Here is a 23008-nt window from a genome sequence, read left to right as displayed (position 1 = left end):
TGTTGCTCAACCCAAGTTGTACTGTACCTTTTTACAGTACTTGGAATGAGGCAAAATGAAATGACCCACTTCCTGTATTCGTTCACCTGAACTTTTATATCATGTTGAAAGTTTCTAGAATTTAAAATGTGTGACAGGATATGTGTACGGTTAATTACTGTAGTAAGCATGCCACTAGGAGTAAAGTCGAGAAAGGGAGGACTCTGTAGTCTTGGTAACCCAACTTTCTAACAAAGACTCAAACGTCATCCCATTGGAGCTGTGGACTAGAGAATAAATGAAAACATAAGCTCCCTGAGAGCAGAAACTATGTGTTTCATGATGTGCCTCAGCACAATTTGGTGCTTTGGAAGTGCTGGAGAACCAAAATAACGATAGTGTCTAAAATATACTTTGGGGTTTTGAATCAGAAGTACTGACCCTCATAGCTAGGCCCCAGTATTATGGTTAATTCTGAGGTGAAATATATCACTTCCAGCTCCATGCAGGCTGTCATCCTTTAAAGAATTAGTAATAATAATAATAATAATGGTATTTTTTAAGCGCTTACTATGTGCAAAGCACTGTTCTAAGCGCTGGGGAGGTTACAAGGTGATCAGGCTGTCCCATGGGGGGCTCACAGTTTTTAATCCCCATTTTACAGATGAGGGAACTGAGGCCCAGAGAAGTGACTTGCCTAAAGTCACACAGCTGACAATTGGCAGAGCCAGGATTTGAACCCATGACCTCTGGCTCCAAAGCCTGGGCTCTTTCCACTGAGCCACGCTGCTCCTCTGTACTCTAGTACTCTAGTACTGAGGGAGGAAAATCATTAGCTTCATTCCCACAGTATTGGGGGTTTTCTTTGGAGCCAGAAAGGACTGCAAGAGGAGTAGAGTTCTCAGCTCAACTTCCTGCCCCCGGCTGGCAAGCCGTGGCCCTGTTTGGGCCGTGGTCCCTGCCTGGCCGTGGCACCCGTGGAATTCCCATCATCCTCACTATGCTCTGGGGACAGACCAGAGGCTCCTTTCACCCCGGTAGCGGTGGAGCCTAGTGAGGGCAAAGAATGCACATCTCACTCCTGGTCTGCCCAAACAACTCATTCATTTATTCATTCATTGATTCATTCATTCAATCATATGTACTGAGCGCTTACCATGTGCAGAGCACTGTACTAAGCGCTTGGAAGAGTACAATGTAACAATCAACAGGCCCATTCCCTGACCACATGAGCTTACAGTCTTGGGGTATGTTTCCGAGATGGGGTGAATATCTGGGATTTGGAGTCACTGTGGCAGCTGGGGAAACCCCATGGGGCCAGACTGTACAGCCACCATGCTGCTTTCTAGCACAGAGCCTGCTTATTTTGCAAACCCCAGCAGCTCCAGATCAGCTGGCCTCTCCTGGGCGGCTGCCAGAGACACTGTCAGTTGACTGGTGATGGCACCTGCGATGGAGGAGATGACACGACAGAGGAAGGTAAAATCCTCTTTCCTTCCTCTCTCTTCTCCTCCTCCCCTTCCTCTCTTTCTCCCTCTTCCCCTTTCCCCTCTGGTTCCCCCGTCTTCTCTTTTCACTTCTTCCTCTCTCTTCAAAGTCCTGACCCCTCCCTTCAATTCCCCTCTCCCTCAGAGCTCTGTCCCAAGTTCACCTCTGTGCTCAAAATGAAGAATTGGCACCCCCATGGCTTAATATTATTAGCTCCTAAATTAAACACATTCTCAACCAATCTTTGTCCAGTAAACAAGCCAACAGCTTCTCAACCATTTTTCTTATAAACAATTTTGGAGAACTATCTAGACAAAAATTGAGTATGTAAATTTTGGTTTTGCAATAAGCCTCCATGCTTAAAGCTTTTTAAAGCCACAGATTCTAAGTTAACCAGCCACCTTATTAAATATGTTCACATTTTCATTCTTCCACATTTAATTATTTGATGCCCATTTTAGGGAAATAACAGATTCTGATTCTTTCTTTAGGGACCTTCTCATGAAATTCCTGAAACTCAGTTCTTAGACTCAGAATCAATTTAACAGGTCACAGAGCAACTAACAGTGATGAAATCCTCAGCAAAATGTCACAAGATTAAGATTTTTTCATTCCCAGTAATTACCCTTTCCCACTGACCAAACTGACTCTTAGCTTGCTAAATTAAAGCAGAGTCTGTCAATTACACAAAAGAGCACATTTGGAATAACATGCATTAAGACAAAAATTCACTTTATTGGACCTTTTTTTTTAATCCCCATCGATGAAAGCTTCTAGGTTTTGATAAAAATTTCTCTCTTGCCCTCCAGCTTCTCTGATAATTCCCAGAAAAGATATTTTTGAAATGTTGTTTATGAAACCACAATCCATTTCCATGGAAATTAAGCATCACTAATTCAGTCTTATGACTTCAGTTCAGAAAAGACAGTGCTTCCCCATGCTAGCAATACTTTAGCACAGATATTCTTGAAAATTAGAATGAGTGGGAAGAAAAATGAGGGAAAACAGCATGAATGGTGAGCGAGATCACATCTAATACCTGTGAAAGCTTTCTGGTTATAATTTCCTTAAGTGGCCATGAATGATGTCAACCCCTACACTTGAACAGATTATACAAATGCATTTTTGCCCTAATGTACTGCCTTCCATTTAAAAGGCAGAGCCCCTTTGAAAAATGCCAGGAGAATGTCTATTCTGCGAACCAAGGCTGGGTGACTCCCTGCAAAAGTTTAATGATTGAATAAAATCAGGCACACACTTGTCCTACAAAAGCAAACCAGATTGGGTTTGACTAGCCAAATATTTGATGACCTAAACAAGCCTCACCCCCAATTCATTTGGATCCTCAGTATTCTACTGTATGTTTTGTTTGATTGTCTCAATTAAATTTACAGTCTCTAAATTGAGCCACCACGTTGCACACAAGCAGGCCAACTAGAAGCCCAGAATATTTCTTAACCTGTGGGGTCCACCCTCCAATCACATAAAGTTTATTATTCACTGTCACCACAGCATGGCACGCTAGTTGGAGCGGGAGGGGAGACACTCTTTTCCAGCTGTCATGTTCTATGGAATACTTATCCACACAGTTGGTAATAAGATACTGGTTCTTCATTTTCATTTGTCCTCCTATAACGTAGAGATCATTATAGACAGTGCCCAGAGCATATAGCTCCCGGAACTCAGTGGTGCACAACTTTTCCCAAAACTGGTTTCCTCGATTGTGATACCTGTAAATCAGTGAATAGAAAACCAAAATTAGAGAGAGAAGCTTCATTTACAAGATCAAAACAACCTGCCCCTGAAACCCACTTCAGTTTTTAGTCCATAATTTGATACATATCCTTACATTCTAGACAAACATGTCAAAAAAACACATCTGGTTATGTTCTTCTGAAGCAAAAAAAGATGACTTCAAGACTGTCAAACCATTTTTCGAAGGGGCTGACACATGTGATGCAATTTAAAATGCCTAAAAAGATGAGCTGCTCAGAATTATAATGGAAAATACTATAACCCAATGATAAGAATTTATGGAAGTCAAGACACAAAAGCACAATGGGGAAAAGCATTAATTATCAAGGATAATCTTGATTTTTCAAAACAGAAAAGCCTCCCCCCACCAAAAAAATTATATATTAATGATAAAAATGGGCAAAGCCTTTAACAATTAGCTGTAAACTCAGTACAGAGGAGAAATCTCTGGCAAATAGAAGTGTCTAACACAAATCACTTTGTTAACTAAATACACCTTAAGTCTCACTATACCTTAAATGGGGTCTGGATTAATTTTGGGACTGCATAAAGAAGAGCAACGTAAAGATCTTGACAGAACTTTCAGACCAATCAATCATTCAATCAATCAGTGGTATTTCTTGAGCATTTACTGTGTGCAGAGCACTGTACTAAGTGCTCGAGAAACTACAAAACAATAGAGTTGATAGACACAAACCCTGCCCACCAGGAACTTATGGTCTTTAGAGCATAGGGGTCGTTTTTCTTGTATTTCTTTTTAATGTTCTCGTGCTTTGGGAGGGGCCATGGAAAAAGGAAAATGAGAGAATTGTAGGCAGGAATTCTGAAAGGGTGTTTGCTGGACCTGCAGAAAAGTGTAGTAATCATTTCCTCAGTTGCCTGCACATGAGCCCCAGATGAGGAAACTGAGGGACAAAGAGGTTAAGTGATTTGCCCAAAGTCACCCAACAGACCAGTAACAGAGCTGTGACCCAGACCTAAGTCTCCTGACTCCAGACTTCTACCTACTCTTTCCATGTTGTCTTATTTGTTCTCATGAGATGACATCCCCTTTGTACTTGATAAACTTTCATAAACTTTCAGTAAGAGCTGCAAATGAAGTTCACCAGATAAAAGACAGGCTAAACGTGCAACAGACAAGGATTCTGGTGGAAGGGCCGTGGATAAGGTTTGGTGAAGGCAGTCTACCTAACAGTCTGAATTATGACCTAGAAAATCAAATTAAACAATGCAGAGTAAAAAACCTTTTAACAGAAATGACTTGTGCCTTAGGTGAGTTCAGGTGTCACTGAGAGTTTGGCTAGTCAAAACAAAATTGAGTTTGGTTATCTTGAATAGGCCTATTTCTCTTCAGTGTTCTGAACTTTTTTTATGATTATTCAAGCTAGCCTCAGTTTGGTTAACCAGTTCTTCCAGAAATCCAAGGTTGGGATAATCTTTCTATAAATGTAAGAAATTATTAATCCCTTCTGGCTAAGGACTATCAAATTTTTAGAAATAGACAGCTGCATTATTAACTACTGAATATGAATGGATGACAACTGGAGTAGATGCTGGAAATTAGTGAAACTATTAATTTTATTTTATTTTGCAGTTATAATGGCTGGTCGAGTGACTTGGAGCCAAACAAATGATCATCTGAGGGGGGAAAAATCCTGAAACCTTAGGCTTTTAAAGGAGGAAATGTTCAAAACCTAATTATCAATGCATCAGAGAGATAATCAGCAGACTTTTCCCACCATTTATTCAGCTCTGCCAAAAGCCGTTCGTGACCACAGAAATAGGTTGATTTCTACAGGTGCGATTGTTTCCTCCAGCCTGACTGGACTGCCCCAGTAGTCTTCAAGAGTGACACTACTGGGGAAAGAGTGAAGGTGGAGAAGAAGGACCTTATCGGGCCCTTATCCATTCTCATTATTTATCCACTAATGTGTGAATTCTTATCTGCTAGGAGGTCCTAATTCAGGCAACCGCCAAACTGGGAATAGAAGCAATTTTCACTCAGACAGGAAAGTGTTTTCTCAGCTTTTCAGGGTTGTGGAGAAGTCCCGGGGATGGGAAAGAGAAGAGTAAGGGAACGGGGAAAGGAGATAGAGGAGGCAGGTCGAGCCTGATGGGCAACCTGTCAGTAAGGCAGGGCTCACCCAGCAGGTTTTGACACTGAACCCATTCCCTTTTCTTGAGGCAAACCCCCCAGAGATTTATTTGGTGGGGGGGATTGTTTGTGTTCCATGCAGAACTGGGGCAAAACTGTGTATTCCACTGTTCTGAGAGACTTTTGTAATGAGCAGACTTAATAATAATTGTGGTATTTGTTAAGCACTTACTATGTGCCAGACATTGTACCAAGCACTGGGGTGGACACAAGCAAACTGGGATGGACACAGTTCCTGTCCCACGTTGGGGTGGCAGCCTCAATTCCCATTTTCCAGATGAGGTAACTGAGGCCCAGAGAAGTGAAGTGACTTGCTCAAGGTCACACGGCAGACAAGTGGCAGAGCTGGGATTAGAACCCATGACTCTGTGACTCCCAGGCCTGTGCTCTATCCACTAGGCCATTCTGCTTCAGACCGAATGGAAGGTTAACAGAGCTGTCGTGTAGTCTAAAATTCTATACTGCAGGGAGCGATGCCTGAAACTGAAGGGCCATTTTTGCTGTGCTGTCAGGTGAAGCATGACATCCTTCCTGTTAAGGTAAGTCCGGCCCTCCCCACTTTGTGAGTTACCACCAGTGCCGCTTTCCTGCCATCCCTCCTGTCTCTGCAGTCCTTGGCAGTTACTGCTGATGGTCACCATCTCCCATGCTGCCGGGACTGGGGACTTGCAAAGCCAAGGGCTTGGGGCTAGACTGGGGCAGGATGGGGGCAGGGCAGGGGGCCACATTCATCCCGTTCCCCCCAGACCAGTCCAGCCCCGACCTGGCAGTCCTGGGAGGCGGGTGTGTAGCACATCAGTGCTCAGAACAGTGCCCAGCGCTTAGAACAGTGCCCAGCGCTTAGAACAGTGCTTTGCACATAGTAAGCGCTTAACAAATACCATTATTATTATTATTTAATCAATTAATGGCATTTATTGAGCACTTACTTTATGCGGAGGCCAGTACTAAGCACTTGGGAGAGTACATTACAACTCAGTTGGTAGACACATTTCCTGACCCCCAGATGTTAACCGTCTAGAAGAGGAGCTTAAACTCTAGAGAAGGAGCTTACAGTCTAAACGACCCTGTAAGATGAACAGAAAGGGAGAAGATAAGCCACAGCTGGGGCTGGACTGTGGGGATGATTGCAGAGACAGTGGAGGGGAGTGAGTTCGGGATGGTAAGTCATGGGGTGGAAGGGCGGGAAAGCTGCCCCAGTGGCAACTCTATGTGCAGGGAGGGCGGGGAACAGGGGGCGGGGCTGGGCTTACCTACCTGGTTGAGGGTGAATCCAATAAAATGGAACGCCATGCGAAAGTCACTTCATCAGGAAGTGAAATTTGCCAGGTAGTCGGGGAACGCTACTTTCGGCTCCTTGGGCAGTTCCATCAGCATCGCCTTCGGGCCATACCCAACATCAAGTGGCAAGACAGGATCACAGACAATCAAGTCCTGGAATGAAGTCGGTCTCCTAACACTGAAGCTAGGCTCCCTGCAACATAGCTTCCTTCACTGGGTAGGATATGTGAGGAGAGTGTTTGACAGTGGGATAGCCAAAACAGCTGCTGCACAGGGAGTTAAAATGGGGTAACCAAAAGTGAGGGGGACAGAGGACGTGTTTTAAGGATGCGGTGAAGCGTAGTCTCAGACAAGGTGGTATCACAACAGCGATCTGGCAGACAACTGGGGTAGACAGACTTGCTCGGTGCACTGAAACAAGATCGGGTGACAGAGGCGAAAGCCAAACACAACACCAGGCACTGCAAACAGCAAACAATCAGCACCATAAGGGGCAATCTATGGGTGCACGTGGTGGCGGCGGGGGCAGGGGGTTGTTGGCACTGTGAGTCCTACGTTGGACTTCCCAGTCCCACTCAAACCCGTGGGGAAACTTCACTGCCTGTGGCGACTTCTGAAGTAGATTGGACCTGGGAAAGTGTAGACTCTTTAAAAAAGCACTTGCCCCACAGGCATGCAGCCCCTGTTATCCACCTAAGGAAACAATTATTGAAACCATTTTACAAACGGTGGTAATCCCATCAGTTGATACACACCTATAGATTTCAACATTCTTGCTGTTTTGTCTAGACAATTTAGAAGCACTTGCTTCTCCGGCTACGATAACATCGTTGTTCTCTGTAACAACCCCGGTACACACGCTTCCTAAGCCCTCTCCATACTTCGGAGATGAAATGAAGTAGGTCTTTCCCGTTGTGGGAGCATAACAAAAACTGACGTCTCCGTAGCTGCTGTGTCTTGACCTGATCCCCAAAGAATTGTTGCCAATGCAGAGCAGAAGACTGGTGATTTCCATGCCATACCGAAGATTAAGAGGGTGACGTTCAGATTTCTCGATGGCCTCTAATGCACCCTCAATTATATCGATGCAATCGGCATCACACAGAAGGACTGTGTTCCTCTTTAAAGCTTCTCTGAGGAAAGAAGGGCTGATGAGTATCAGTCGCACTTGCTTCAAAAGTTCAACCAGATGTTCCGACCGCAGCTCTCGGCTATGATTTACCCATCGCAGAACCACGTCTAGAATGGTCTCCTCCCGGGAAATATTAAGATCGTCTGATCTAATGAGCACCATCAATTGCTCTGCTTCAATTTCCAATATTTCTTCGTGTAAGCTCACCTCAGCGAAGTGTTGATAGAGATATTTCTTGGCTTGATCAGATAGCTCTTCTGCCCCGATGTGCTTCGCAAAATAGTAAATGCCTACACAGTTGGAAGCATCCATGTGGTCCATCATGTATTTCTGACACACACTGAAGACTTCTTCCATCTGCATAAAATAAGCAGCAATAGCAACAGACTGTACGTTGGCATTACTGATGTTCAATTCCACATTATACATGTAGTTGAGTATTATGGACACACTTTCTGCTGTGATATCATAAAGTATAACTTCTCTTTGAGTACATTCGAGTAAGCCACAGGTGAACATGGCTTTGAAATAAGGACTAAATGCAGCCAGAATCAGCCTGTGGCAGGGAAATCTCTCTCCTTCTGCTACCAGCACCACGTCAATCATTTCTGCTAATTCTTTCATGTGCTTAATTTGGTTCAGTAAATTCAAGCTATGATGATGTTTTTCTTTTCCCTCAATCTTGAACTCCATGACACCCTCCGGAGCTTGTCAGTTTAAATCTTCAAAATTTCCTTGATTTTTGAAGGACCATTTGCATGTTTGATTTCTCAAAAACCAATATGGATGTCACGTTCCTGGAAGGGGAAAAAGCATATCATTTCCTTAGAAGAATGACTCCTCTGACAGTTTAACACTGAATCCTCATTACCAGAAATGGTTTCCCAGAGCTGGTTATAACTCAATAATATTTATTCAAACACACACAGAACAGTTTCATTTGCCAGAGATTAAATTTACATGTTTAAATCAGATGAAACACAGTCATTTGGTTTAATCTTTCCTTTTCACGGCCTTTTTTTTCTGCATGGATTTGGATTTTCATGGGGTTTTGTTCCACCCCAAATTTGCAGTGCTCCAAGTGATGCAACTCAAACCTCAGGTAGTTTGGTCTAGCCATGTGTTGGCATGGTCACTTCAGCTGCAGCTCAGGGAGACATCAGCAGACTCAGCTACACAGGATGAAGTTCACGGAACCACATCTTTCTGACTTTCCCCCAAGCTGCAGTCGATTGGGGCCCTCTGAAGTCACCCGAAGCTTTGGCATCTGGAAGTTTGGGTTAAATGTGCTGAGGTGAGATGGGACTGATTAGAAGGTGGGTTCTGGCTGCCAGGTCCCCGGGACTGCAGGGGCGAGAAGTTTCCAAGGGATCCCCGGGTCAGGGTTGGGGGAGCTGAGGAGGGATTTGGGGGAAACAGATGGGCAGGCCCACCTTCACCTATATACACCCAGGCTGCCTTAGCCTTCAGGTGTGTAAAGATAATGATAATAATAATAATAATGATAATGGTATTTGTTAAGCACTTACTATGTGCCAGGCGCGGTACTAAGCGCTGGGGTGGATATAAGCAAATAGGGTTGGACATAGTCCCTGTCCCATATGGGGCTCATAGTCTCAATCCCCATTTTGCAGATGAAGTAACTGAGGCCCAGAGAAGTGAAATGACCTGCCCAAGGTCACACGGCAGACAAGGGGTGGAGCCAGGACTAGAACCCATGACCTTCTGACTTCCTGACCCATCCTGTATCCACTCCACCAAACATTACTTTCTGGGGAGGGTAAGAAGAATCTCTCATTTCCTCTGCAATCCCACATTTCCTCTTGCCTCCAGGATACCTCTATGGCAACTTAACCTCAATATAGTTAAAATGGAACTCCTTTTCCCTCCCAGATCCCCTCTCCTACCTACAGCTTCCATCACGGTTACCAACTCAACACAACCTCAGTGCTTAGTACAGTGCCTGACACACGGTAAGCATTTAACACCACAATTTTAAAAAAATCCTCTCCACATCAGGGAGAAACTCTCAGCCAATGGGCTTTAAGGCCTGTAATCAGTTCCCTCCCTCTGACTTATTCACTCTCCCATTACACCCTGGCTCACACTCTTCATTCCTCCCAAGCTAACCTTCTCACTTTCTCCGAACCCTTGTGTGTGCTCTTTCTCTTGCCTGGAACTCCCTCCTCTTCAAAGCCCCCCTCTAGTCTGTGAGCTCGTTGTGGGCAGGGATTGTCAATCTTTATTGCTGTATTGTACTTTCCTAAGCGCTTAGTATAGTGCTCAGCACACAGTAAGCGCTAAATAAATCCGATTGAATGAATGAATGAAATCCACCAGACCAGAGATCTTCCCATCTTCAAAGCCATCTTGAAATCCCACTTCCCTGAGGAGGCTTTCCCAAGTAATTTTTCTTCTCCCCAGGACAGTTCCCTGAACTACTACTAGCCAGGCACCTTGGAACTCACCCCCACCCTAACACTTCTGTACATATGATGCTTATCTACCATACTACTTGAGCACTTAGTTACTCACCCATCCACCTATTATCTTTTCCCTTCTATCTATAAATCATTTGGGGGCTGTCTCTCCTATTAGACTGTCAACTCCTCGAAGACAGGAATCATGTACCTCTACTGGCCTCCCCCAAGAGCTTAATACAGTAGTGCTCTGTGCACAGAAGGTGCTCAATAAATATTACTGACTGACGAGTCTGAGGGATGAAGAACTGGAACATTGGGAGCAAAAGAGCTGGAAACAGTAGCTGTTGGAACACCATTTCCCCTTCCTGAATACCTAAGCCTGGGCCAATTCCCAATTCTCCTTGGCTCACTATTTTCCAGTGGAGGTCATGATTGAGTCACTAAATTGTGACTCTCTCCATGACTGGGTAAAAGGCTGTTGGCAGGCCAGGGATTAGTGGAGCAACAGTGAGAGGGCCGAGGGGACACCCCTCATTTTAGTCAGAGGGATCACGGGTGCTGGGGCCGGTGATTTTTGACTTCCAGGCCCATGAACTATTCACCTCCAGCAAGTGCCCTTTCCTTTTATTTATCGAAGTCTGGTGGCACTCATAGAGACAATTAGGGAGATTTCCCCAGGTGTTTAGAGGGGTTTGAGGTCCTCAAGGGAAGTCTGGAGTTTGGGGACCTAGCAGCCCCCCAAACTAGATTTCTGGGTTCATCATCAACAGCATTTACTGAGGGCTCACTCCGCGTAGCAGCCCTGCTGGTGGTCCACTGCTTGGAGAATCAGGAGGCTTGGGTTCCAATCCCAGTTCTGCCTGTAGCTTGCTAACGTGGACGCTGGGGGTGCATACAAGTTAATCAGGTTGGGCCCAGTCCCTGCCCCACATGGGGCTCATGGTTTTAATCTCCATTTTACAGATGAGGTAACCGAGATCCAAAGAAGTGAAGTGACTTGCCCAGGGTCACATGGCAGACCCATGGCGGAGCCGGGACTAGAACCCAGGTCTTTCTGACTTCCAGGCCCGAGCTCTACCCACTAGGCCATGCTGCTTCTCATGTGTGCATAAGTGCCGTGGGGCTGAGGGTAGGGTGAATGGCGAGGATACAGATCCATGTGCATGGCTGATGTGGGGATAGTCAGGGAATGCCTTTGAAGATGGGGAGATATAAAATAATGATGGCATTTGTTAAGTGCTTACTATGTGCAAAGCACTGTTCTAAGCGCTGGTGGACTTGAAAGCAGAGGGAGTTCCAGGCAGAGGGAGGGATGTGAGCAATAGGCTGTTGCAAAGACTGTGAGCAGAACTGGTAGAGAGCCTTGAAGCCAGTGTCAAGAATTTCTGCTTAATGTGGAGAGAAATGGATAGCTATTGGAGGTCTTTGAGGAGCAGAGTAGTGCTCTCCAAATGGCATTTTAGGAAAATGATTGTGGATGTTGAGTTTAGAAATATAACAATAATAATAATAATAATAACATTTATTAAGCACTTACTATGTGCAAAGCACTGTTCTAAGCGCTGGAAAGGTTACAAGATGATCAGCTTGTCCCACGCGGGGGCTCACAGTCTTCATCCCCATTTTACAGATGAGGTAACTGAGGCACAGAGAAGTTAAGTGACTTACCCAAAGTCACACAGCTAATTGGCGGAGCCGGGATTTGAACACATGACCTCTAACTCCAAAGCCTGTGCTCTTTCCCACTGAGCCACACTGCTTCTCTAAATAATGATGGCATTTGTTAAGTGCTTACTATGTGCAAAGCACTGTTCTAAGCTCTGGGGAGGTTACAAGGTGATCAGGTTGTCCCACGGGGGGCTCACAGTCTTAATCCCCATTTTACAGATGAGGTAACTGAGGCACAGAGAAGTTAAGCGACTTGCCCAAAGTCACCTAGCTGACAATTGGCAGAACCGGGATTTGAACCCACGACCTCTGACTCCAAAGCTTGGGCTCTTTCCACTGAGCCACGCCTTGCAGAAAGACCATGGGCCTGAGGTCAGTCAGAGGATCTGTGTTCGAATCCTGGCTCTGCCATTTATCTCCTGTGTGACCTTGGGCAAGTCACTTAACTCCTCTGTGCCTCAGTTTTCTCATTTGCAAAATGGGGATTCAATACCTGGTCTCCCTCCTACTTAGACTGTGAGCCCCACGTGGAACCGGGACTGGGTCCAACCTGATTATCTTGTACCCAGCACCTAGTAGAGTGCTATTAACAAACACCAGAGTTGTTATTATAATTATTATTTCTAAAGCAGGAAGAGGCTGAGGGCAGAGAATTACATCCTCCAAATCAGTTTGGAATTCCATCTATTATACCATTCTTTTTTCCCTTAGAAGCAAATATTCTTTGCACTCTTCTGAGAATCCTTACTTCGAAACACTCTGATATTCTTAACTTGGTACAAACACACACACACATTTTGAATGTCACCTTGGTTTAACAGCTCGTATATTTGGATAATTTGAAATGTACCTATTCACATAGTTGCTCCCAATTCCACACTTAGAAAATGCACCGAGAATTCAAAATCAGGGTATGTCTATCCGCCTCCTGATGCGTGAAACACTTTAGAAGTTGGGGAAAATTTTCCATACTGTATTTTCCATTACAATTCTATAATCAACATCAGGGTGAGAACAGATAGTTTGCCTGTGCCTTGCTAAAATAAGCCTTTGTCGATTTATTGCCTTTCCCTGTGCTGTGCTAACATTGCAGCCTTCATTTGCACGGTCGAGTTGTTTGAAATACTCCTTTCTCAGTTTATTCAGTGACAGTTACCTAGCACTTATGAATTTGTTCCTTCCTTAGCCCTCGAGTGTGTACATCAGCTCAATTTATTCATTTTGACAGTGCTGTAAATCATTTTTAAGTTAGTCTCCCCCATTAAAGGGTAACCGCCACATGGACAGGGAACATTTCACTCCATTATTCTGTATTTCCCCAGTTCTTAGTACAGGGCACTGCACTAAACAGGCGCTCAATCAATCAAGCCATTGATGGTGTTTTTTTTTTTTTTTTTCGAGCACTTACGGTGTGCCGAGCACTGTACTAAGCGCTTGGGAGATTCCTTGCCCACGACGAGCTTACAGTCTAGAGACAATAAACGCTACTTCTACTACTTATCTGGCTTTCAGCTGAAACCTTTGAAACCGAAACCTTGCACCATGAGCCATCTCTGGCTGGAGACTTTTGGCCGTTCCATAAAAAAACAGGCTTTCATCACACTCTCCACTGGTTGGATTTATGCTCAGCTGCCCAATTCCAGCTTCGGACTGATGGTGGGGAATGGGGGGATGGGAGGTGTGAGGGGAAGATGGAAGAGAAACATTGCTTAAGGTCCTATATGTGTCCCATCTCTTCTCCTCCCCCCTCAATGCAGCCCTAACCAGATAGAACTAAAGAACTTCTGATTTCAGGCTAATTTGCTGGCCTTCACAGTCCCAGTGAGCTACCCCCTAAATCGTGCTTCCATGTTGTTACTGGGACCACACGAACACTCACATTTGCCCTGCAGAGAGCGGAAGTGACTTGCCCAAGGTCACACGGCAAACAAGTGGGGTAGCCGGGATTAGAACCCACATCCTCTGACTCTGGGCCTCCTCATCTCTCCCATTGCAAACCACCCTCATTGCTGGAATTCCTTCCCCCATCACTTCAAAAACAGATCACTGTCCTCCAAATCGAGAAACAGCAGTGGATAGAGCATGGGCCTGGGAGTCAGAAGGTCATAGGTTCTAATTCCGGCTCTGCCACTTGTCTGCTGTGTGACCTTGGGCAAGTCACTTCACTTCTCTGAGCCTCATCTGTAAACTGGGGATTAAGACTGTGAGCCTCATGTGGGACAGGGACAATGTCCTCCTTGATTACCTTGTATCTACCGCAGTGCTTAGAACAGTGCTTGACACAGAGTAAGCACTTTACAAATACTGCCATCATCACCAAAGCCCTTGTGAAATCAGATCTGCACACAAGAGGTGTGCACCATTTCTTGTGAGTAGCTGGGTGCTTGTGTGACGGGGAAGGTCCCCCGTTTCCCAGGGACCCCAATTATGGCAACGTTTCCTGTAATTGATGGTTGGCCTCCTTGCCAAGCATCCTTCCTCATCATGGATATCTGGGCCCTGGTGTCTACCGAGTCCTGTGAATTGTAGAGTTTTACTTCAGCCTCTGAGACCCTTCCAGAACAGAACCTACGCATCAGACAAAAATTCCTCACCCTCGGCTTCAAGGCTCTCCATCACCTCGCCCCCTCCTACCTCACCTCCCTTCTCTCCTTCTACAGCCCAGCCTGCACCCTCCGCTCCTCTGCCGCTAATCTCCTCACCGTGCCTCGTTCTTGCCTGTCCCGCCGTCGACCCCCGGCCCACGTCATCCCCCTGGCCTGGAATGCCCTCCCTCTGCACATCCACCAAGCTAGCTCTCTTCCGCCCTTCAAAGCCCTACAGAGAGCTCACCTCCTCCATGAGGCCTTCCCAGACTGAGCCCCCTCCTTCCCTCTCTGCCTCCTCCCCATCCCCATCCCCCTGCCTTACCTCCTTCCCCTCCCCACAGCACCTGTATATATGTATGTATGTTTATACATATTTATTACTCTATTTTATTTGTACATATTTATTCTATTTCTTTTATTTTGTTAATATGTTTTGTTTTGTTCTCTGTCTCCCCCTTCTAGACAGTGAGCCCACTGATGGGTACGGACCGTCTCTATGTTGCCAACTTGTACTTCCCAAGTGCTTAGTACGGTGCTCTGCACACAGTAAGTGCTCAATAAATATGATTGAATGAATTAATGAATGAAAGAGGTGTTCAAGAAATGCTGCTGATTGATGGATGAATGTGCCTGGATCAGTGGAGTTGGGGGCCTTGGGGGGAGGCACCTGTGGGCTGCTGGCATTGCTCTCTGGAATAGAGTTGGGGGGCTAAGGCTAGGGAGACCTCAGGGAGGGAAAGCTGAGCCACTCCTGGCCAGTCCTGAAGCAAGCCTGGGGAAACCAGGGATGGCTTAGTGGGGGTGGTAAACTCGTTATGGGCAGGGACTGTGTCTACCGACTGTGTTATATAGTACTCTCCCAAGTGCTTAGTACAGTGCTCAGCACACAGTAAGCGCTCAATACATGCCACTGATTGGTCAGGTGTAGGAAGTGGGGAACTTGGAGTAGGCCTCTGCTTTTGGCTGCATTCATTCATTCATTCATTCAATCATATTGATTGAGCACTTACTGTGAGCAAAGCATTGTACTAAGTCCTGGGGAGAGTACAATATAACAATAAAGAGACACGTTCCCTGCCCTCGATGAGCTGCATGGCCCAGGCCTCTGTCAAAGGGTACCCTCTTATCTATAGTTGGGTCTGTCCGTGGCTGAACAGTTTCTTCTGGGGACCTGAATATGGTCCAGAGATGGACCAGGGCATCTGCCCTAGGTGGTAATGGGGTGCATGTCGTGGGGATGGTGGGGGCGAGGGAAGGTGGGTGGGAGTTGGAGGGAAGAATCCACACTGGGCCTGGGTGACTTCAAGTCTACAGGAGCCCTGGATGGTCTCTGTTTGCAGTTCCCAGGGAGTGAAAGGGAAATCAGTCCTCTGGCCTCCCTAATCCCAAACCTACACCCCCGAGGTGAGCTAAAGTCAACCCAAGGCCTGGGGATTAGGAACGACTGCTACACTCCAAGGCCGGGGCCACTAAGGACTTGTCCGCAACCTGTATTATATTACCTCTAAGGGACTAGGGCCAAGACTATCTGCTCCTCGTTGAAACCTAGCTGGAGACAGATGGTAAGTCTTTAACCGTTAACTCTTTAACGGGGCCCCATTCCTGAGCAGAGCCCAGAAGTCACAGTGGTATCCGCGGCCCGGGCAGAGGCTTCTTTCCCAGCCTGCACATAGTAAGCGCTCGATAAATATGATTGATTGATAGCCAGACTCCAAGATCTCAGAGTGACTGGGTTTCTTTAAATGGTGTTCCAGACCAAGAGAAGAGGAGCATGAAGGTCTAAGAAGGAGGGAGGGCGGGGAGGGAAGAGGAAAGTGGTTAGAGAAATAGCACATAAACAGGCTGCAATAGCAGCCACAAGCCTCCAGGATTGTTCGCAATGTAGGAACAGCAATTTTGCAGCTTTAAACAAAACCCACAGGGCTGTGTGCTGCCTGTTTATAAATAGAGCCCTTTATTTGGTCAGGGTAGATTTGGCCTGCCTTTTGCATTCTCTTTGTGAGCTTGAAAGAATTTATCTGTCAGACTCTGTACTTGTGATGACTAGTTTCCTGTAAATTTACTCGGCTACTCAAGTCTCCCTTCCGTGGGGAACAATAGAAAAATACACTGATGGAGTTTGGAAAAGTCAAAAAAGATTTTTTGAAGATTGGTAAATGCCAGCAATAATGAACTCGCCTCTTTTGTTTTTTCTGGTGCCTAATCTTACATAACATTACTGTCTGTTGCTCCAAGGGTCGACGTGGTAAATCCTTTTTAAGGTTCATAAAAGCCACAGTGACATTTTCTGGCTTGTGGGGAATAGAATTCACTAAGCTGGTATAGTTTTCTCCCGTTTGACAGCCCCTCCCCCTCTGCTTTTTTGCCACTCAACCTCCTGCCTGCTTACCCATGCAGTTTCTCCTTCTCCACAAACACTCTCACTTCCCTCTCCTTTCCACCTGCCTTTTCTTTCATCCACTTGATACCCGCCCCGCCCCCCCACCCCACCCCCCTCGACTCAATAGGGCTGCCTTTCATCCTCGAGGCTTACTCGGCATACAATGTTGGGGGATGGGGGAGGAGTCGGGGAGGAAAATTGGGTGAATTAACTTCTATTTTCCATTTCACTTTACTTTTCTCTTTAGAAATGACCAAGTACAGAGTTGTATGATTTCATGCTGTGCCCCTTTCGATTTGACCTTACAAGCATCTTTCTGTCTGTAGAGAGAAAGAGCAAGACACTCAAAGGCTAAGCAAAAGCTCTTGCTTTCCAGGCTGGGGCTGAAAGCATCTGGGCCCCCTTAAAATGCTATCTTCCCCAGTGCTTTCATCCTGACCTTCATTGAGACTGGACCGCTGCAGCGATTGTCCATTCCACGTAGCACACACCTGTACCTCGCTCCTGTTTTCTTGTTTTATGCAGCATAGCCTAGTGGCCTCCCATAGCCTGGGAGTCAGAGGACCTGAGCTCTAATCTTGGCTCAGCCACTTGTCTGCTGGGTGACCTTGGGCAAGTCACTTCACTTCTCTGAGCTTCAGTTCCCTCATCTGCAAAGTGTGGATTCAATACCCATTCTCCTACCTACTTAGTCTGTAGGTGTCCCACATGGGACCTGATTATCTTGTATCTACCCCAGGGCTTAGTACATAGTAAGCACTAAGCAAATACCACAGTTGTTATAATTATCATACTTGGTGGTGGGACTAGTGTCTGAGCAATGCTTGGTCCAAATTGCAAGGGGCCAGTTAAGGTGCACAACTGCATTTTCCAGAACAAAGTGTACAAGCTTGCAAGGGACTCTCAGTGCGATGTGCACATCTATAGGTAGAAACTCACCATCAGTACCAGCTTCGTCCATGAACCAAGGTAGAAGAGGCAGGGACTCGCTGTTGGCACCCACTAGTTTGGGCAGACTTGTCACGCTGCTGAGGAAACAGCATGGCCTTAGTGAAAAGAACATCGGCCTGGGAGTCGGAGCACCAGGGTTCTAATCCCAGCTCTGCCCCTTGCCTGCTGTGGCTTTAGGAAAGTCAATTGCTCAGTGCCTCAGTTTCCCCATATCCAAAATGGGGATTCAATACCTAGTCTCCCATCTACTTAGATTGTGAGCCCCATGTGAGACAGGGACCGTGTTCAACCTGGTTATCTTGTATCTACCTCAGTGCTTAGTATAGCACTTGGCACCTGGTAAGCACTTAACCGATACCGTTATTAACCCGGCTCTGCCACATGTTTGCTGTGTGACCTTGGGCAAGTCACTTCTCTGGGCCTCAGTTATCTCATCTGTAAAATGGGGATCAAGATTGTGAGGCCGACGAGAGACACAGACCGTGTCCAACACGATTACCTTGTATCTACCCCAGTGCTTAGAACAGTGCTTGGCAGATAGCAAGTGCTAAACAAATACCACAATTATTATTATTGTTATTATTATTATCATTATTAATGGATTTGGGGTCCATTGCCATTCTACCTTTACCGCCACTACCACTGATGTCCACACATCCTTCTAGCCAGAGTCCCTGAACCTTGGATGGACCTTTCGAATTCCAAGGTGATGCCGAGAGGCCCGCCTGCCATCACATCGCGTGGCCCCCACGGCTCCCGGAAGGATCCACTCCTCCGAGCGCCGCCATAGACGCCCCCTCCTTCCATCCCCCTCCCCACTTAAGCGACCTTCCTTATAGTGCCCCCCAACCCCCCCTTCCCGGTCCGGTCCTGACTGACTTTCCCCCCCCCCCAGCCAACCCCGGGGAAAAGGCCCTTGTTATCACCAGGTTACATTAACGACAACCTCATTCGCACCTATTCAGCCTTCCTGACCCCCGGCCCACGTCCTCCCCCGGGCCTGGAATGCCCTCCCTTTGCCCATCCGCCAAGCTAGCTCTCTTCCTCCCTTCAAGGCCCTACTGAGAGCTCATCTCCTCCAGGAGGCCTTCCCAGACTGAGCCCCTTCCTTCCTCTCCCCCTCGTCCCCCTCTCCATCCCCTGCATCTTACCTCCTTCCCTTCCCCACAGCACCTGTATATATGTATATATGTTTGTACATATTTATTATTCTATTTATTTATTTATTTTACTTGTACCTATCTATTCTATTTATTTTATTTTGTTAGTATGTTTGGTTTTGTTCTCTGTCTCCCCCTTCTAGACTGTGAGCCCACTGTTGGGTAGGGACTGTCTCTATATGTTGCCAGCTTGTACTTCCCAAGCGCTTAGTACAGTGCTCTGCACACAGTAAGCGCTCAATAAATACAATTGATTGATTGATTGGTGTATCTCTCCTTATGTATTTGTTGCTCATCCCCTCCCCTTTCTATTTTTAACTTATGAGCCCCCCCAGTGGACAAGGACCATGACTAATTCCCTCCACTGTATTCTTAACCGGCACTAAATCCAATGCTCTGCACAAAGTAAGCACTTAGTAAATACTCTTACTACTGCTACTACTACTACTACTACTACTACTACTACTACTACTACTACTACTACTACTACTACTACTACTACTACTACCCCATCTGTATTATTCAGATGGATTGTAGCCATTCTTTCCCTTGGAAAAGTCGCTTACTTAATATCCTAATTCTAAAATATTGTTTGGAGATACAAATATTACATAGCACTTATGCACCTTTAATTAATCTGGCTTCCGTCCCCTACATTCCACGGAAACTGCCCTCTCAAAGGTCACCAATGACCTCCTGCTTGCCAAATCCAACAGCTCCTACTCTATCCTAATCCTCCTCGACCTCTCAGCTGCCTTCGACACTGTGGACCACCCCCTTCTCCGCAACACGCTATCCAACCTTGGCTTCACAGATGCTGTCCTCTCCTGGTTCTCCTCTTATCTCTCCGGCCGTTCATTCTCAGTCTCCTTTGCGGGCTCCTCCTCCCCCTCCCATCCCCTCACTGTAGGGGTGCCTCAAGGGTCAGTTCTTAGTCCCCTTCTGTTCTCTAACTACTCTCACTCCCTTGGTGAACTGATTCGCTCCCACAGCTTCAACTATCATCTCCATGCTGATGACATCCAAATCTACATCTCTGCCCCTGCTCTCTCTCCCTCCCTTCAAGCTCGTGTCTCCTCCTGCCTTCAAGACATCTCCATCTGGATATCTGCCCACCACCCAATACTTAGAACAGTGCTTTGCACATAGTAAGCGCTTAATAAATGCCATCATTATTATTATCTAAAACTCAATATGTCCAAGACTGAACTTGTTATCTTCCCTCCCAAACCCTGCCCTCTCCCTGACTTTCCCATCACTGTTGACGCTACCATCCTTCCCGTCTCACAAGCCCGCAACCTTGGTGTCATCCTCGACTCTGCTCTCTCGTTCACCCCTCACATCTAATCCGTCACCAAAACCTGCCGGTCTCACCTCTGCAGCATCGCCAAGATCCGCCCTTTCCTCTCCATCCAAACTGCTACCCTGCTGGTTCAATCTCTCATCCTATCCCGACTGGATGTGCAGAAACACTCTGGGCATGTTACTCCCCTCCTCAAAAATCTCCAGTGGCTACCAATCAACCTACGCATCAGGCAAAAATTCCTCACTCTCGGCTTCAAAGCTCTCCATCACCTCGCCCCCTCCTACCTCACCTCCCTTCTTTCCTTCTACAGCCCAGCCCGCACTCTCCGCTCCTCTGCCGCTAACCTCCTCACTGTGCCTCGTTCTTGCCTGTCCTGCCGTCGGCCCCTGGCCCACGTCCTCCCCCTGGCCTGGAATGCCCTCCCTCCGCACATCCGCCAAGCTAGCTCTCTTCCTCCCTTCAAAGCCCTACTGAGAGCTCACCTCCTCCAGGAGGCCTTCCCATACTGAGTCCCCTCCTTCCTCTCCCCCTCCTCCCCCCATCCCCCCCACCTTACCTCCTTCCCCTCCCCACAGCACCTGTATATATGTATATATGTTTGTTCATATTTATTACTCTATTTATTTTACTTGTACATATTTATTCTATTTATTTTATTTTGTTAATATGTTTTGTTTTGTTGTCTGTCTCCCCCTTCTAGACTGTGAACCCGCTGTTGGGTAGGGACCGTCTCTATATGTTGCCAACTTGTACTTCCCAAGCACTTAGTACAGTGCTGTGCACACAGTAAGTGCTCAATAAATACTATTGAATGAATGAATTAATTAATCAATTTATTTATTTCTATTAATGTCTGTCTCCCCCTCTAGACTGTACGCGCGTTGCAGGAAGGGAATGTGTCTGTTTATTATACTGTACTCTACCAAGCGCTTAGTACAGTTTTCTGCACACAGTAAGCACTCAATAAATATGACTGAATGAATGAATGACCTGTAGCATTTGTGCTTTTTTTTTCAGGGTGCCTGGTGGGTCGGAGGCACCCAAACCACCCTAACAAAAAAAGGAGGCCAGTTGTTCTGATGAACAACTTTCTCAGCAAACAATGTATTTGTATGTATCCTAGTGGTCCAAATATTTGTTTTACCAGCTGATGTTTGCAAAACATAAAAAAATTGCTTCAATCATTTTACTGAAGCAACTCCTTGTTGTGCTGGCAGTTCATATGGCCAAACAGTTCAGCAAACACACCCACAAGCTCTCAGCCCCTCACACTACTATTGGCTGCAAGCTGTCCTTAAGGCTGGAGACTCATCCAACTTTGTTGCCTTGTGGCAGAGATCTTTTTACTAAGCATTTGTTTTGTTAGTCCTCACCAAAGTTTTCAAAAATTTTCGCTGGGCAAAATCTGAACAGCATTCAAATTGTGGCTGTAGCAAGATTTTCAAAGAAGTTTCTGCCTCCCACACTTGAGATTGCACAGAAAGAGCAAGTGAAGGACAGCTGAGAATTGATCAATGGTATTTGTTGTGTGCTTACTGTGTGCAGAGCACTGTACTAAGCAGTTGGAAGAATACAATACAGCAGAGTTGGCAAGACACATTCCTTGCCCACGGCGAGCTTACTGTTTAGCTGGGAAGGGTACTGCTCCTTTTCATAGCACTGCAAAAATGTTCGGTAACTACCCACAGTGACATCAATTGCTCCAGTTAACAGAGGACTAAACTGGTACATTCATTGTAATAATAGGGACTAAATGAGAAAAAAATGGAAATTGCAAAGATAAACATGAATTACATGAATGAAGCCTAATTGCTTTGCAATGCCACCAGAAATCCAAAGTTATTATAGCTTAGTTCATGATTTCATTTTTAGTTTTAATAAATAGATTGAAATACAAATTTTCAATGAACAGTTATTTCGAATTGGAGTAATACTGCTGATTTATTTTCAGTGCTGGCGTTTGGCTGTATTTTGATTTTACCAGTTTCAAAGTGCCATATAGCTTAATATTTTCTCTGTGGTACAAGCCTTTCGCAGAATAATAATATTGATGATGGCACATGTTTAATATGTCTATTCTTCCCCTAGGGTTTTCAGGGTGCCCTATAAATTTAAAAAACAAAGTAACGTCGGAATCAATTTTCACAGCTTCTCTCACTCCATCCACCCTGAGCAATTTTTATCCTAGAAAAATGGCATTCTACTACATTTGAACTCACTGTGGGCAGGGAATGTGTCTATTTGTTGTTGTATTGTACTTTCCGAAGTGCTTAGTACAGTGCTTTGCACACAGTAAGCACTCAATAAATATGACAATGAATTTCTTTATTTATATTAATATCTGTCTCCCCCTCTAGACTGAAAGCTCGTGTGGGCAGGCAACCTGTCTGCTAATTCTGTTGTATTGTATTCTCCCAAGTGCTTAGTACACTGCACATTATAAGAACTCAAATACCATTAATTGATAAACATGGCTTCAATGTTAATATTCACCCATTTTCAATATTCAACCATGTTTAAGTGATCTGTAATTCAAATTAAAATGTTTTAAGGATATTTAGATTGACGGATGATGTAAACAGTCTTTAAAGCACCGAAAACAGTTAACTTTTTTTTTTTACATTTCATTGTACCGCTAGTAGACAAACTTTGTTTCACACTGGGAAAGAACCATTAAACATGCCTAATTTTGATAACTTTTGACATCTTGCATAACAGAAGTGTTATGCAATTCGTTACCAA

The 23008-nt window shown here is 45.6% G+C and overlaps 1 protein-coding gene and 1 long non-coding RNA gene across 4 annotated transcripts in view; one reads left to right on the top strand and one right to left on the bottom strand.

The window, feature by feature from the left end:
* The window catches only part of KBTBD12 (kelch repeat and BTB domain containing 12), a 74063-nt gene that overhangs the window by 46921 nt on the left and 4134 nt on the right, over positions 1-23008 (bottom strand). The window contains exons 1-3 of one of the 3 annotated variants that reach the window (XM_038739976.1): positions 17789-17836; positions 7414-8587; positions 2927-3197 (exon numbers count right to left, since the gene is read on the bottom strand). In XM_038739976.1, the coding sequence (XP_038595904.1) occupies positions 2927-3197; positions 7414-8483 (1341 nt within the window). In that variant the 5' untranslated portion in view covers positions 8484-8587; positions 17789-17836. Of the gene's footprint in view, positions 1-2926; positions 3198-7413; positions 8588-17788; positions 17837-23008 lie in introns of those variants that run through there. The other 2 variants (XM_038739974.1, XM_038739977.1) reach the window with 2 other exon arrangements.
* Positions 1410-7533, top strand: LOC119919509. The gene is made up of 3 exons (XR_005447698.1): positions 1410-1458; positions 5845-5916; positions 7448-7533. It is a non-coding gene; the product is annotated as an uncharacterized LOC119919509 (long non-coding RNA).

The sequence above is a fragment of the Tachyglossus aculeatus genome, chromosome X1 (genome assembly GCF_015852505.1).
Source record: "Tachyglossus aculeatus isolate mTacAcu1 chromosome X1, mTacAcu1.pri, whole genome shotgun sequence".
Lineage (NCBI taxonomy): Eukaryota > Metazoa > Chordata > Mammalia > Monotremata > Tachyglossidae > Tachyglossus > Tachyglossus aculeatus.
This window is presented reverse-complemented; position numbering and strand designations above follow the sequence as displayed.